At 41.4% G+C, this 15,434-nt stretch overlaps 1 protein-coding gene across 3 annotated transcripts in view; it reads right to left on the bottom strand.

Moving 5' to 3' along the window:
* Window positions 1–15,434, bottom strand: part of tsc2 (TSC complex subunit 2) — a 34,923-nt gene that overhangs the window by 18,143 nt on the left and 1,346 nt on the right. For 2 of the 3 annotated variants that reach the window (XM_022208196.2, XM_022208212.2), the window contains exons 1-24: window positions 14,525–14,688; window positions 10,986–11,170; window positions 10,786–10,872; window positions 10,579–10,689; window positions 10,351–10,498; window positions 9,634–9,751; window positions 9,063–9,111; window positions 8,043–8,168; window positions 7,864–7,937; window positions 7,626–7,752; window positions 6,479–6,622; window positions 6,255–6,392; window positions 6,067–6,170; window positions 5,850–5,931; window positions 5,378–5,533; window positions 5,153–5,272; window positions 2,841–2,963; window positions 2,623–2,729; window positions 2,342–2,507; window positions 1,954–2,076; window positions 1,709–1,843; window positions 1,276–1,465; window positions 1,054–1,147; window positions 867–969 (exon numbers count right to left, since the gene is read on the bottom strand). In XM_022208196.2, the coding sequence (XP_022063888.2) occupies window positions 867–969; window positions 1,054–1,147; window positions 1,276–1,465; window positions 1,709–1,843; window positions 1,954–2,076; window positions 2,342–2,507; window positions 2,623–2,729; window positions 2,841–2,963; window positions 5,153–5,272; window positions 5,378–5,533; window positions 5,850–5,931; window positions 6,067–6,170; window positions 6,255–6,392; window positions 6,479–6,622; window positions 7,626–7,752; window positions 7,864–7,937; window positions 8,043–8,168; window positions 9,063–9,111; window positions 9,634–9,751; window positions 10,351–10,498; window positions 10,579–10,689; window positions 10,786–10,872; window positions 10,986–11,120 (2,760 nt within the window). In that variant the 5' untranslated portion in view covers window positions 11,121–11,170; window positions 14,525–14,688. Of the gene's footprint in view, window positions 1–866; window positions 970–1,053; window positions 1,148–1,275; window positions 1,466–1,708; window positions 1,844–1,953; window positions 2,077–2,341; window positions 2,508–2,622; window positions 2,730–2,840; window positions 2,964–5,152; window positions 5,273–5,377; window positions 5,534–5,849; window positions 5,932–6,066; window positions 6,171–6,254; window positions 6,393–6,478; window positions 6,623–7,625; window positions 7,753–7,863; window positions 7,938–8,042; window positions 8,169–9,062; window positions 9,112–9,633; window positions 9,752–10,350; window positions 10,499–10,578; window positions 10,690–10,785; window positions 10,873–10,985; window positions 11,171–14,524; window positions 14,689–15,434 lie in introns of those variants that run through there. The other variant, XM_022208205.2, reaches the window with a different exon arrangement.

The following is a 15,434-nucleotide window of genomic DNA, read 5'->3' as shown; positions in this document are numbered from 1 at the left end:
TCTATCTCATTTGTTTAACTATCTGCAGCTTGTTTTTGCTACTTATATTTTTCCAACCTTTATCCCCCCCAAAATTTGGCTCTTCATATTTTAGATTGATTTGTTTTATTATTAGTATTAGTTTTAATACCACAGTTTCAAGCTTCAATTTGGTTGGGATTCCCAGCAGAACAGAAATCTCTTAACGCTAATGTGCCTTTCAAATGTAACAGTGGGTTCAGAAGGGTAATCCAGGAAAAAAAAACAAAGTGTAAAAACAGCAACTTGCAGCTTGAGGTGGGGGCTTATATGTTGGACTGCAACTTTCTGTAGTCTCTGCTGTTTGTCATTTCTCAACTCTTTTCTAGTTGAAGCAAGACACCAGGGTTCAGTTTGGCAGTTTCTCTTTCTTCCAGTCTTTAAAAACAAAACCAAGCCAACTGCATTCAAGTTATAGCTTCATATTTAACAAACAATAATAAGGGCAACCTAATAGTTGAGTGGTTAGGGGGCAATACTTCATGGGTGCAAAATTCATCACCAGTGGGTCCCCGTTTCAATTCTCCGCCCTCAACACTTGTCAGTCCTCTGTGTTCTCTTTCGCTACTTTTTCCTCTTTCTATAAACGTGACTGTCTGAATGAGTTTATAAGAAAAATGCCAAGGTGAAAGCACATCAATGGCATTGATTTCCATGTAGGAGCTATGGTTTTGTACTTTCTCTTAGAATTGTATTGCGTCTCTTCTTCTCCTTGGATAAGTAAAGAATAGAACATTGAGTTTCAGGTCTGAAAGCTGTTTTGTGATTTACAATGCTGTTATTTTTCTTATAAATATTACATGTCACAAACAAAACGGATCAAAGCAAAAGGTGAAACCAGCACACACCTTTGTGATGTACTGAACAAAGTCCTTTCGGAAGGGGAGTCTGCAGCGAATGAACCACATGGCGATCACATGGTGGGCCAGGGACACAATGTACTGATTAAACCTGATGAGAATGGAAAAAATACACAATTCAGTGTGTGTCTGTGCATCTGAGGATACGTCTGTTGATGTGTGTGTGAGCACTTACTTTGAAGGGTTAGTGTACGGTAGTGAGATGGCAAATACACTAACATACTGCTCAGCTACAAAGTTGGCATACAGATGGGGCAGGCGCACCAGAGCTGTGAAACGGCGAAGAAGCAGCACATCAAACCAAATTCAGACCGACTGACCTTGAACATGCAACAATGCAAAAAGAAATGTTGCGAATATAACAAAGGAGTTTTGGTTAAAAGCTTGTAGTACTCACTGGAGAGAAACTCAAGCATTGGTGATGCCATGGCAACAGTAGCAGAGATGTGGGTGAGCTTGACAATAAGAGCGGGGAGGAGCTTGATCATGATGTCAGGCATCTCCACCGTACACATTGTAAGGGCCACCACACACTGCTTGGCACAGCGGTAAATGAGGCCAGTCTCGAGGCACTGAACCAGCTCTCTCTGCAGCGGGAAAAGGAAAATAACTGGTGTCATTCCATTTGTATAGGCTGTTTCCACATTTTTACACGAAAGCCTGTAAATCTTAGGAACAAGTTGAGAAATAAGTTGGTGCACAGATGTGGATTTTCTAGCTCCAAAAATCTGTTTTGAGCTAAAAGATCCACATCTAGCTCAAAACTTCTCTATAGAAAGTCAGTAAATCATCCAAAAACTTTCTGGGGAAGAACAGATGGTTGAATGTACCTGTCTCGACTGCTCCAAGTAGTTGTGGTAGGAGGTGATCGCCGTAAGGACAGGGACCACTGCCAGCTGAACGTCTGTGCGGGAAAACCCATCTGGAGTCTTCTTCAAGCGCTCTGAGATCAGACGATCTGTCACCTACACAGAGATAAGTAGAAGACATCAATGGTGATTCAATTTGCTTCTGGGCAACACAAAATGTCACTTTATGTAAAGTAAATGGGTTTGTTTGCATAAACTTGCTCTACCATGCAGCAGAGTGTAGAACAGAGCTGGTCTAAGCTGCATGGGGATGTGAGCAGCAGCACTTTGTACTGCAGCATCCATGGCAGCTTCTCTAAAACCAGCTTCAGCACCTTCCAGTCTGTCTCCTACAAGAGAAAAACAACACCAAATCTTTAAAGATAGAAGGAATAATTATCTGTTCGTGCACAGCATCTTAATAGACCCACAGTCAAAGCACATACCACAAATTTACAACATCCATGATTCAATTCAAGCCACTGACTCATGCTCCTAGTCATGGCCTTCTCTCTCTTCCACTGTTGTCAATCTAATTCTATGGTGTCCTAGAAAGTTTTGAAAAAAGAAGCGCATCTATGTGATGTTACTCAGTAGGACAGTTTCAGTGTGTACCATTTTGAGGCACTGGAGGAGGACACTGAAGGCAGGTGCGTAGGGAAGGTAGGCTGAGCGTATGGAGGCTGTAGAAGCAGGAGGAGCAGCAGGGGGAGCAGGGCTGCCAGCAGGAGGAGATGTTGAACCTGCCGGCTTCTTATCACTGACACGCTTCTCTGGCTCCCTGAAACAACAAATGGCACAGTGTTGTCAGTTTTTTTTTAAATTATTATTATTATTTAGCTGACTCAAGTACAATAAGACAAACACTTATGCCAGAAGTGATATTTTGTCCTCACCCTGTGTCACAGTAGCAGTAAGGGCTGAATCTCATCGCTCCATCTTTGTTAGGAACCCCGAGACGGTGAAGAGAGTCTGCACGCATCATTAGGAAGAAGTCAAACACCTAAAGAGAAAGGAGAAAGAGAAAGGAGTCAGCTGAGGAATGACATGCATGTACAGCAGAAATTCAGCAATATATAAACAAGTATGCACAGGAAAAATGGATCACCCCTACCTGGAGCCTGATAGTGGAAGCGATAGCTGAACAGTACTTGTTTTTGTAGTGAAGCTGAAGGTGGCTGATAAGCAGCTCATAAACACGACTTGCATGGCTGGCTGGTAGGCTGTAAAGTTTGCTCTGTCATAGGAGAAAAAGATGGATGTCCATCATCAGATTCATTGTTCTGCCAGACTCACAGAAATGTTTATGTGCCATTTTCTTTCATTATGGGACTATTTTTGGTTAAATGAATGCTGAAGGTTGAAATGCTTTATAATTTAGCCAAAAAATATACATTGTCATATAATACAATAGCTTAACAAAGCAAGACAACTGGCTTTCTTTTAGATAACTTTCATCAATTGGTCAGAGACATCAGCATACCTACAAAGAAACTGTGGATACTTTCTCAGCAGTTAAAACTTTAGTTTAAGAACATTTACTGTAGTTTGATTATTATTGCCAGTCACAGTTAGAATCATTTGTGTTTATATGTTCCAGTTCTGTTTATATAAATAAACAGATATACTGAAATCAATTAAATTAATCAATTTCATCAATCAGTTCAATACCTTTGTTCCCAACACAGACAAGTGTAAGATTTAAAGATGGCCAAATCACCGAACCATCTCACTCTGGCCTCTCTGACTTTATCTCCAAAGCCTCTAACATGTGCTGTCCCTCTGATGTACTCATTCCTGATCCTATCCATCCTGGTCACTCTCAAAGAGAACCTCAGCATCTTCAGTTCTGCTACCTCCAGCTCTGCCTCCTGTCTTTTCCTCAGGGACACTGTCTCCACAACAAACAACATGGCTGGTCTCACCACAGTTTTGTAAACATTTCCTTTCATTTTAGCTGAAACTCTTCTATCACACATCACACCTGACACTTTTCTCCAGCCGTTCCAGCCTGCCTGTACACACTTCTTCACCTCTTTTCCACACTCTCCATTGCTCTGGACTGTTGACCCTAAGTACTTACAATCCTCCACCTTCTTGATCTCTTCTCCCTGTAACCTCACTCTTCCACTTGGGTCCCTCTCATTCACACACAGATACTCCGTCTTACTGCGGCTAACCTTCATTCCTCTCCTTTCCAGGGCAAACCTCCACGCCTCTAGCTTCTCCTCCACCTGTTCCCTGCTCTCACTACAGATCACAATGTCATCTGCAAACATCATAGTCCATGGAGACTCCTGTCTAACCTCGTCTGTCATCCTGTCCATCACCATAGCAAACAAGAAGGGGCTCAGAGCTGATCCCTGATGTAGTCCCACCTCCACCTTGAACTCCTCTGTCACACCTACAGCACACCTCACCACTGTCTTACAGTCCTCATACATGTCCTGTACCACTCTAACATACTTCTCTGCCACTCCAGACTTCCTCACACAAAACCACAGTTCCTCTCTGGGCACCCTGTCATAAGCTTTCTCCAGATCTACAAAGACACAGTGCAGCTCCTTCTGACCTTCTCTGTACTTCTCTATCAACATCCTCAAAGCAAATATTGCATCTGTTGTACTCTTTCTTGGCATGAAACCATACTGCTGCTCACAGATGTTCACCTCTGCCCTTAGCCTAGCTTAAACTACTCTTTCCCATAGCTTCATCAGCTTTATTCCTCTGTAGTTGCCACAACTCTGCACATCTCCCTTGTTCTTAAAGATGGGCACCAGCACACTTCTCCTCCATTCCTCGGGCATCTTCTCACTATCTAAGATCCTGTTGAACAACCCAGTCAGAAACTCTACTGCTACCTTTCCGAGACACTTCCATACCTCCACAGGTATATCATCAGGACTAAGTGCCTTTCCACTCTTCATCCTCTTCAATGCCCTCCTCACTTCATCCTTACTAATCCTTGCTACTTCCTGCTCCACAACAGTCACCTCTTCTACCCTTCGTTCTCTCTCATTTTCCTCGTTCATCAACTCGTCAAAGTACTCTTTCCATCTTCCCATCACACTATTGGCACCTCTCAAGAAAGTTTTGTCTGAATATCTAAATATGTGGTACCTGCATTCTGCTTTGTAGGGCATAAACATTAAGAAACTCATTGACCTTCCTGCAATATTCCCTCTGTTTCTGTAAATAAACCTCTAGCATCAGAAAACATCAGCAGCTTTTGGTTTATACTTATTGTGTGGTCTTAGTCTGTGTAGTGTAAGACTGATAGAACAGTTGGTGACATTTGGTCTGGAAATTGAAAATGTTAGCACTCAAACTAACAACATTATGAACAAATTGCACTCTCTTTTCTAAAATGACTTTATCTTAATGCCACTTTGGTGAATCAAGTTCTGAACATCGACATGTATGTACCTGCAGGATTTCCAGCAGGCCCAGTATAGCAGTTCTGACATCTTCCATAGGAGACTCTGCTGTTGAGTCTCTCTCAGAAACCTCCAAAGGACCTGAACACACCAGAGAGCGACTGGCGACCTGGAAAGAAAACAAACACTAGATCACATCTTGCCTGGAATGGAGAGAAATAAATGACTTTGTAAAGATAATGGTGAGACTTTGTGTGTTTGCATGCATGAGTACCCGTTCAATGATGTCCAGCAGGCTGGTGAAGTGGTGAGTGTTGCAGCCCTCAGCGAGGTCCACCAGTAGCTGTGTAGCCTGTTTCCTGACAGCCAGGTCCCGGTCTTCAGCAATCCCACTGAGCTGAGGGATCACCACCATTTCAATCAACTCATCCTGGAAAAAAAGGAAAAAAGACAAAATGTTTTATTTTGAGGAATTTGTACAAGCAATGCACCAGAGAAACCTGCACCTAATGAAAGATCACAGCTTTCCAAGCACCAAAGAGTCGAAACATTACAGATATATGATAACAACTATGTGCTGTGCAATTCAGCACCTCAGTGAACGGCAGTCCGATATCTGACAATTAAAATACAGTCATCATCAGTAGAAGTTGCAGCCATGGCAACAGCAATGAAATAGAAGCTTTTAGATTGTCACTTTATGTAAAGTACAGGATGCAGATGTGCATTTGTATCAGCATACAGACCTCATAGAGCTGTCGATTTGTACTGAGAACAAAGGACAAGATATGAAGCACTTTGATCCTTATGACACTGCGAGTCTCATTCCTGTCAGAGAAACAGCAAGAAAACAGAGAAGGACAGGAAAGATTAAGACACAGCAGAGATGGGAGGATTACACGGAAATACCATAATCTGCCCACTGATGTAATACATGAGCGTGTGCATGTTTGTGTGTCCTACCTGAAGAATTTCTCCATGAGGCGGTGAAGACTCTGAATCCAGCCGTCTTTAGCAGGCTGGATTGACTGGGCTCTGTACGAGATCAGGGTCAGCACTGATGCATCCTGTCACACGTGAGGAGAAAAATCAGACGAGAAGACAAGAACTACATGACAACACAGGACAGCACAGACACTCAAGGCCCTTACAGGTCTCTTGTCAGCACATTTCTCCACCAGACAAAAGAACCTCTCTGTTGAACCGTGGTAACCGTTCTGCTCGTACAGCTCTTCCACTGTGGTCAACAGCTCGTAGACGATGGCCTTCAGCTCCGCGCTGCCTATTGTCTGCGACGACACGTGAGGCAGGCAACTTAGTCAAACAAGAACTGGCTTTTTCACTGTAAGTTTGTATGCACGTGTGAAATACGAACCTGGATCTGCTGCAGCAGTCGCTCGATGATGCCCAGAAGGATGTCCCAAGTGACCACCTGCAGCTCTTTGCCGTACTTCTTGATCAGTCTGGTGATGGAGAGGACGATTTCATAGGACACGACCTCATTGGCACATGACATAGCCTGAGTGAAAGAGGTCAGACAGCAACTGATTTCAACTTTTTTTTTAACTTCCTTTAATTTTCTCATGTGTTTTTTCAGTGTCAGCCTGACATATATGGACATGGCCACAACAGTTACACAGAATCCTGCTTCACAATAAACATTTTTGATGTAACTAATAAGCGGATCAAACCTATGCCGCACATTTATGTACGAGACACTGCAAAGCATGTAAACAAAAATGCATCATAGCACAAGGGGAAAGGGTGACGTTTTCCCCACTAAAGGAACAAAAGAGGAAGCTGAACCTTTACTTTTAGTTTATCTTAATAATATATTAAAGTCATTTAACCCTTTAAGCTTCAGTCAATTCCAGCCGTTTTCAGTACAAAAAAATCGCTAATATTCTATTTTTAAATAAAAAAAATTACGAAAAATACAGGGAATATTGGACGGGCATCGCGAGGTGCATTTCCTTGAAAATGACTGATTCGGGGATTTTATACCGACTTCAGGACATGTTTTGGATAAAATAGTTTACTGGCTTGTGTCATCTGGATGTAAAAGGTTGGATTATGGCCGTTTTTTGAGGAATCTTTTTTGTGTGTGTAATAATAAACCCGGAAATGTGAGTCGCGCTGTGTGCGTTGAAGCCGTGTATAGAGAACGGATGGATGAATATTCGTTTTTGTCGGACAAATGTGTTTTTCTCACCCGCTGTGGTAATCGCATCTAAAAGTGGTTTATACCGGCGGATTCATGAGAATCTAAGCTTTCCATCGGCGTATAGTGTTTGTATAATCGTGTTTGCAGCCGTCGGACATTCTTGAAATTCCTATGCAAATTAGTAGGTGTACCGCCGGCGGTACACTGAAGCTTAACCGAAATGAAATTTAATAAAGATAATACAATCCTATATTCAAACTCAACACCCTGAAGTCAAAATCCACCAAGTCAAAAAAAACAACTGACTGTGTTGGACTATTAGCGCTTGCTTCATGACACGATTTCATTTGTGTGTTACCTTGTAAAAAGATGGCAAAACAAGTGTTGGTGTGTTTTTGAGGGCAGGGAGTCTGTGTGCACCCCACAGCGCCATTCCAACGAAGAATACTGCTCCTCTCAGCAGAGGTGCATCCTCCATGTACACCCTGATGGAGATAGGAGGTGGTAAGAGAAATAAGTATGGATAGAAGAACAACATTTTTTCCACAAAAACAGGTGTTCGTGAATGCACATTGAGCTGAGAAATAACTGTATACCTCTCCTCCATGATGCGACACATGGTGTAAATAGCACTGTGCCCGAGGTGAGTCCCAAGCACTTTCCTCATCAGCTGGAGAGGCAACGAGCAACAAACATCACAGCAGGCATGAATTATGCTCCTTCAAACAAAAGTTACAAATGCGTGCCTAAATATATATGTGGATTTTTCTCTGACCTTCCAGCAGGATTCACAAAACTCTTTCACGTTCACAGTGCGGCAAAGTGTGATGATAAAAAACGTGAGGGAGTCTGAAGGCAGGCAGTTGTAGCACACCACAGCATCTAGAACTTGCAGTGCCACCTGGACACAACACAGACAATACACAGACAATCACACACTAATGATGCATTTGGCAGCATCGAAGGCGTGCAGTCCTACTTGCAACACATTAAATACACATAAAGCAAAAGCAGTATGGATAGTGACAGCTGGAGCCTGCTGCAGCCACATGTTTTAAACAGAATTCTTCTTTTTCTTTCGGCTTTTCCCTTCAGGGGTCGCCACAGTGAATCAATTGCCTCCATCTAACCCTGTCTTCTGCATCCTGGTATGAGAGAAGAGGATGCAGAAGACAGGGTTAGATGGAGGCAAGTGATTCGCTGTGGCGATCCCTGAAGGGAAAAGCCGAAAGGAAAAGAAGAATTCTGTGTTTTAAACAGAAATAAATCATTTATTTCAGGCGCTGCATCTTTTACTGCAGCATCAAACATATTCTTCCTCAGTGTGAACAGAGACATTTATCAGAGTACGTGATGGATATGCACTAGAGATATTTCATGTTTGATAAAATTATTTTCTGCAGTTTCTTTAAAATGAAGTCTATGTTTCTGGAGAAAGATTGCTGACATTTAGCTGGTTATACCACATTAGGTAGTAATCTCGTGCCCGATTTATATTCCGTCTACTTCCTTTTTGCCATCTACCCTCCCCTTTACACTGTTGTACGGATCAGCCTGAGTCAGTTAGTTTTAAACATTCAGAGCTACTGCTGTGTATGAACACTGGAGTTATTTCAGTGTACACACACAATAGAGAGCTAGTAAAACGTAACGAGATACTCATGTAGAATTGTTGACTTTGCCTTTAATGGCTCATCTATGCTATGCTATTCTATCGCAAGTGCACAAGGGCAGCAGTAACTTTTGAAGAGGGATGATGATCAGCATGTACTGTTACTTAGAAACAAATTCCCACCTCGATATCAGTGGAAGAGGTTGTCCGATTGCACAGAAGACAGATTTTCCTGCAGAGAGCACAACATGCATTTCAATAATATTTCTTAACTGACAGAAAAAAAACATTGTGTGTGTGTGTGTGTGTGTGTGTGTGTGTGTGTGTGTGTGTGTGTGTGTGTGTGTGTGTGTGTGTGTGTGTGTGTGTGTACTTGTTTCTGCTATACAGGTGGGGACTTTGACCTGACTATTTGCTATAAAGGTGGGGACTTGTCTTACGGTGGGGACCTAAAATGAGGTCCCCACGGGTGGCAACACCGTTTTCTTGGCCATATTGTTGTTAATAAAAAATGTAAAAGTGCAAAAACGTTTGTTTAGGGTTAGGCATTGATTTGGTGATGGTTAAGGTTAGGGTTAGGGTAAGGGTTAGGAGTTAGATATGAATGGGAGTCAATGGTAAGTCCCCACCGGTATAGAAAAACAAACGTGTGTGTGTGTGTGTGTGTGTGTGTGTGTGTGTGTGTGTGTGTGTGTGTGTGTGTGTGTGTGTGTGTGTGTGTGTGTGTGTGTTTGTGTGTGTGTGTGAGACTCACTGGACCATGATGGAAACGTTTTGGTCTAGATAGCAGCTGTTGAACTTCACTAGATTTACAAGAACATGGAGGAAGTCGGAGGTAAGACCAATGTCCATCCATAGAAGGACAAAGCGTGCTGAGAGAGAGGAAAAAAATCAGAGTTGAAAGAAAATATTATTGTTGATTAAGGAATGAAAAACAGCATTTATGCAGATATAATACCATGACTGAATTATTATGGAGATTTAAATGCAAAATATACTTGTCCTATAGTATGTTTATGACTCCTGCAATAACAGAGTTAGAAACTCCACCACCAATACCAGATTTCTCAGATAAAAAACACATTCATCCGTCTAGGGTAAAATAAGCCTTCAATTCAACATGTGTGAACTATTAGAGCTCCAAAGAACATTACTATTATTGTGTGTCAAAAATGTGGAAGAAATGTGAGGAAACAAACTGCAGCATTGCGTAATGTCAACACAAAGTTCATGTATAAAAAGGGTGCAATGATCACAAGTTGAAACTAATCAGCTGAGATATGATACAGCCAACAATTGCACCACAGCGCTTAGCAGTGATTATGAAGTCCTGTGACACAAAGTGTCTGTTATATTTCCTCTTTTTGAATTTTAATTTTTTGGCTTGTGCATTCATGATTTCAGTTGAAAAACCACCAAAAATTAAATATGCAATTCATAAATAGTAGAGATTGTGCTGGTGAATATTTACCTATGTCCTCCTCCAGATATGTAATGTCCTTTCCATTTTCAGTTAAAGCCTTAAAGACTTCAAGTCTGTCGGACAGGTCCTCATTACTGGGTTGGTAGTCTCTGATCACTTTGAAAAAGTAGGCCCTCAGAGGGCCGAGCCGCTCACCCTTCACACAAGGAACAAGACTTTATGAGATGACAGGAGCTTTTTGAATTAGTCTAAACGTTTGTGTTTGTGTATTTATACCTGTCCCTGTATAATGGCCCTAAGCAGCTGCAGAACGGCATGTCTGGCCTCTGGTGGCTGTTCTGGAGTCAACATGTCCTCCACAGCTTTCCATACAGCCTCCACTGCATGCTGGATAACACAAGTACACAGATTTGCAAAATACTGAACAATGCACAAGTTGCCGTCTCACTAAAAATAAATAAACCCCACAGTCAGTAACCTCACCTCCTCAAACTTTTTTGTTTTGGCAAGTTCGCAGATGTGGTTCATCATGCGAACACGGTTGCTCAGACCACAGTCTGGGTGGAGTTCCTGAAACACATCAAGGGAAAGAGAAGGCCATGATGAAATGCCAGACAGGAAAAATAAAAAACTCTGAAGAATTTCAGAGTGTGAGAACAAGCACAGATGTTTGCTCTGCTCACCTTGATGATGTCAGTCGTGATGATAAGCTCAGAGGGTTTAGTGTCACTCGGTTTGCTTGGTGGACGAGGTGGTCCCAGGCCAAAGATCCCCTTCACCTTGTCCTTAAGACTCTCCTTGCTGGGTTGTTTGTTCATGTTCTGTCCTGGAGGGATGACAGACTGCACAGGCTGGGACTGATGGCTGCCTGTAACGGTAGCACAGAGTAAGTGTTTCACACACCTTTATCATTCTTTCAGCTTACCATTTGTTTATGTTCAGAAAAAAAGTTCCAGCTACAAAAATTAATATTGAAAAAAACCCTATTTTTTCATTTGCTGTCATAATGTTTGACTTATACGTTAAGAGTGCAGCAGAAATTTTACATCACCTAGATCTCTGAGAACATCAGCAAAAAAGTCCAAATCAGTGTAACAAGCAAATGTACAATTTTTTGTCTCTGCAGAATAGGACTGAACAATAATCAATGAAATATTATCAAAAAATGGAAAGCACAATATCCACATCACAGGAGGTGCAATTGTTTTCCATTAGGTCAAGATGGATCTCAACAAACCATTTTAGATGAAGCATGGGATACAGAGATGCTCAGCCTATAACTTAAGTTCTGCAGAGGTAAGGGAATGTGCTCGTTTAGACCACAGCAAAAATCACATATGCACAATTTTTACATTAGTATTAGACAACAGTTATCACTGCTTTCTGCCTCTTCCTCTGCAGTTTTTGGAGAGGCTATACTGTTTTTATCTGAAAGTTGCAACAGACAGTTGCATTGCTTATTCCAGTCTGGTTAGACATGAATCTCTCACTTTATGCCTCTTTGTTACGCGCTAAAATAACTGTCTTCACTACATCTGGCAATCTTTTCTTTTAGGCATTGTTGAGTGATAATTTAGTTTGGAGTATCCTTTGATTTTACAGCTTGCGCACAAAAGAACAACTACTCAAAATTGTTTCTGGCCATTTAGTGTGAATTTTGATATTTTTACAGTTAAAATGCAGCATTTTATTAAACTGAATCTATCGCATGTATTACTATTATTAGCGTAAGACTTTATTCATGTTCTGGAAAAGATACTGTAAGTAACAATCAAAGTTGAAAGCCTGTTGTGCAGATTTTGCAAATAAAAAGGAAAGTTTAATAAGTACTTCTATGCAAAATCTATATATGAGGGTACTTCAGAAAGTTCTCAGCCTCCCTAGAAAACACAGGAGGAAGATTGCTGAGAACATTGGTGCAATAACAAACTATTACACTGTATTTCTTCAGAAAAGCACATTCTACATTAGACAAAGTAGCACAATAGATATGCTGATATTGTTTCTACTTCTGTTTATTTCTTAGGACATAACTTCTACTTATCTTTATATATTTTGTCCCGTTCACATTTCTGACTTTGAATAGGAGCAACTGTAACAGAAGCAGTTTCCCCTCATGGATCAATAAAGTACAGCTGATTCTGATTCTCAATGTTCTTGTGTTATTTTTCCAACATAGTCTCCTTTAACTTCAGTGCACCAATGTTAAAGCTTCACTGTCCCATCAATGAGGAAGACAGCCACATCTTGAGCTGCCAGATTCTCCTAAACAGCCTGCTTGACTTCATCATTACTTTGACCATTGTGACTACATCCTGGTCACCATTATTGACACCCATGAAATTTAAACACATAATGTAGAATATTTCCTGAAAAAAATGAATCTAGTGAAACAGCTTTGGTCTACAGACAGCTCATGCTTGATACTGAATAGCAAATGATAAAACTGCAATTTTGGAAAAGCAATTAGAGGGGAAAAAAACTGTGAAATTGAAAGATTGCGCTGTGACATTGGTATTGGCACCTTTTTGATCAGTGTGGGGGAAAAAACATTTTGATTCAACTGCAATTAATCAGAAATTAGAATCACCTGATGATAAACTGTCAGCGTCCACATGGCATAAATTAGCCAATGAATGATGACTTAAATGATTTAAAAAGCTACATGTTATTCCCTGTTACTTCTAAAGGGTATAAAGCCATCTCCAAGGGCCTTGGTATCCCTGTTTCAACAGTGTGCAATGTTATTAAGAAGTTTGCTAAGCATGGAACTGTCAAGAACCTGCCTGGACATGGAAGGAAGAGGAAAACTGATGAGAGAAATCTTTAAAGCTTTGTGCAAACTGTGAAAAAAAAAAAAAAACACCACATAAAACATCCAAAGACCTGAAAGGTCCTGGAATAATCTGGGGTAATGGTTTCAACACGTAACATATACTAAAACCAAGCAGGGCTTCATGGATGGAGGAAGACCTTATTGCTGAAGAAAAGGCGTGAAAAGGAACAACTGATCTTTGCTGAAGAGTGCCTGGACAAAGCACAATCCTTCTGGGAAAATGTTTTGTGGACAGAAGAAACAAAAATAGAGCTTACAACATGCAAGATGAAAAATAATATTTTTTTTGTTAAATTACTTTGGACATCCAATTAAAAAATTACAATCATATGAATTTGGTACAGTCCTGAAGATATCGTACAGGTTATACAAAAAAATGAAAGAATGCCAATAGTGGTGACCAGGACTGTAAGTGGGATTTCACTTCTGGAAACAGAAGTCAGACTGTGCAGGTCGGGTGAACCGGTTTCATGGGCCAACAGTTCAAAGCCACATTAGGCTGCTTCTACCTTCTATGCTGTGTGGACAAAAGTATAGTCCTGAAGCAACAAGCTCAAAGCTTTTCTCTCACTTTTTCCTTTGGCTGCTCCAAACATCTGACTTTTTGTGGACGGTGATATGAGGCTTTATAGTATACAACTATGCCCCAAAATGGGTGTTACACCCCTTGTTTCCAAGTGAGGGTGAGAACTTTTTATAGCACCCTTGTGTGTGTATATAAATAGAAAAGTATATGGTAGAAAAGAAGTGCAAAAATGGCCTAGCAGATTTTTGTGCATGCAGGTGTGGCTGTTTAGTGCGGTTATATTTTGTACTGTAACTATGTCAGTCTGGAATTGTGGTGTTTTTCTCCTCTAACACTGGACTTGAATGGGTTAATAAAGTTAGCTGAGACACTGCCTTTAAATCTTCAACAACTGGAGTTCATTACTTTATGCACAGCCACATGCCAGAAGAGGTAAATGAGGAAATGTGGTTTCTAATTTGGGTGAAGTGACCCTTTGAGAGTAACCAGGGCTGAAGTTCGGAGCCAGTAAATGTGTAAACCCAGGGGGCAGGTTTAAAGAATTTGTTGTCATGTGGACTTGACAGAGACAGAGGGGAGGGGAGGTGAGCAGACAGACAACGACTGTTCTGTTTCAGCCCAACAACAACAACCACCACCACCACGTCGGTGCAAGGTATCCTCCGAGCAGAGCCAGTCATGTCCCTGAGCAACACGAACAGTTCATTACCAGGAGAAATGCACAATGGCGCTGCTGAACCCGTAGCAACGCTTTACATTGCCAGTCACAGGCTAGCAGCACTTCTGTGTGGCATTCAAGGTCTGTTAGCCTAAAAAACAACGTCGCCGCCTCCTCCCCCGTCCTCCTCCTCCCCTCTCACCTTATCGAAGTTGACTCGCTTTCGGATTCATTCAGTCGCAGTTTCGCCCCTGATGCAGCCGACAGAGCCGCCCGCGTCTGTGCATTCATATAAAGACTGTACTCGCTGCCGAAAGCCTGCTCTCAGTCCTCCACTCGTCAACCGGATGACACACTAATGCTGTGACAGCGGCACTTCCTACAAAAACACACTTGCCGCGGCCGCTCATGGGAAATGTAGTTCTCAAGCGACCTAAACGCAAAGTATGCTAAACGCTCGTTTGTTAGCCGTCTAGTTTTATCTGTTTTGCCAAATAAACTGAAGAACATCAACAGAAACTGAGCCATTTTGTTGTTTATCATCAGCTTCGTAAAGAAATTTAACTGTACAAAGTTAGCGACACTAATTAGTGAAACGTTTTCAGCCGTTAAGCTAGCAGCTAGCTAGCATATTGATGCTAATGAAGTTGGTTCCTCATTGGAGCTGCACTGTGAGCAGACTACCTGAGAGAGGTGCTCTAGTATAACAAACTGAAACTTGATTTTTGTTTGTTTATTTATTTTTAAACCTGAAATTGAAATAGACAAGACTTTCCCAAGTGTCCACACGTGTTGCCAATACCAGAAATAATGGTGTCTACATATTACAGATATTTTACAATTTCCATTCTTCATTTATTTCCATACTTGCTTCCTATCTGCTCTGTGAAAACAGCTGGCAGTTCAGCCAAAGAGTTGAATTTTTGTCACCTCACTGTTGATCACAGCTGAGTCACAAATGGCTTCTCAATTGCACCAAGAAGTGCAGAATTTTTCTGCAAATGGTTTATTTTTGGTGCATATCTGAATGAGGCATGTGGAATAAAGTCATTTGGACGAAATATCCCAATTTTAAACTGAAGTTTGTTTCATTTTTGTTGACGAAACTGGAC

The sequence above is a fragment of the Acanthochromis polyacanthus genome, chromosome 3 (genome assembly GCF_021347895.1).
Source record: "Acanthochromis polyacanthus isolate Apoly-LR-REF ecotype Palm Island chromosome 3, KAUST_Apoly_ChrSc, whole genome shotgun sequence".
NCBI classification, from domain to species: Eukaryota; Metazoa; Chordata; class Actinopteri; family Pomacentridae; genus Acanthochromis; species Acanthochromis polyacanthus.
Note: the sequence above shows the minus strand (reverse complement) of the source record. Positions and strands in the feature narration are given on the sequence as shown.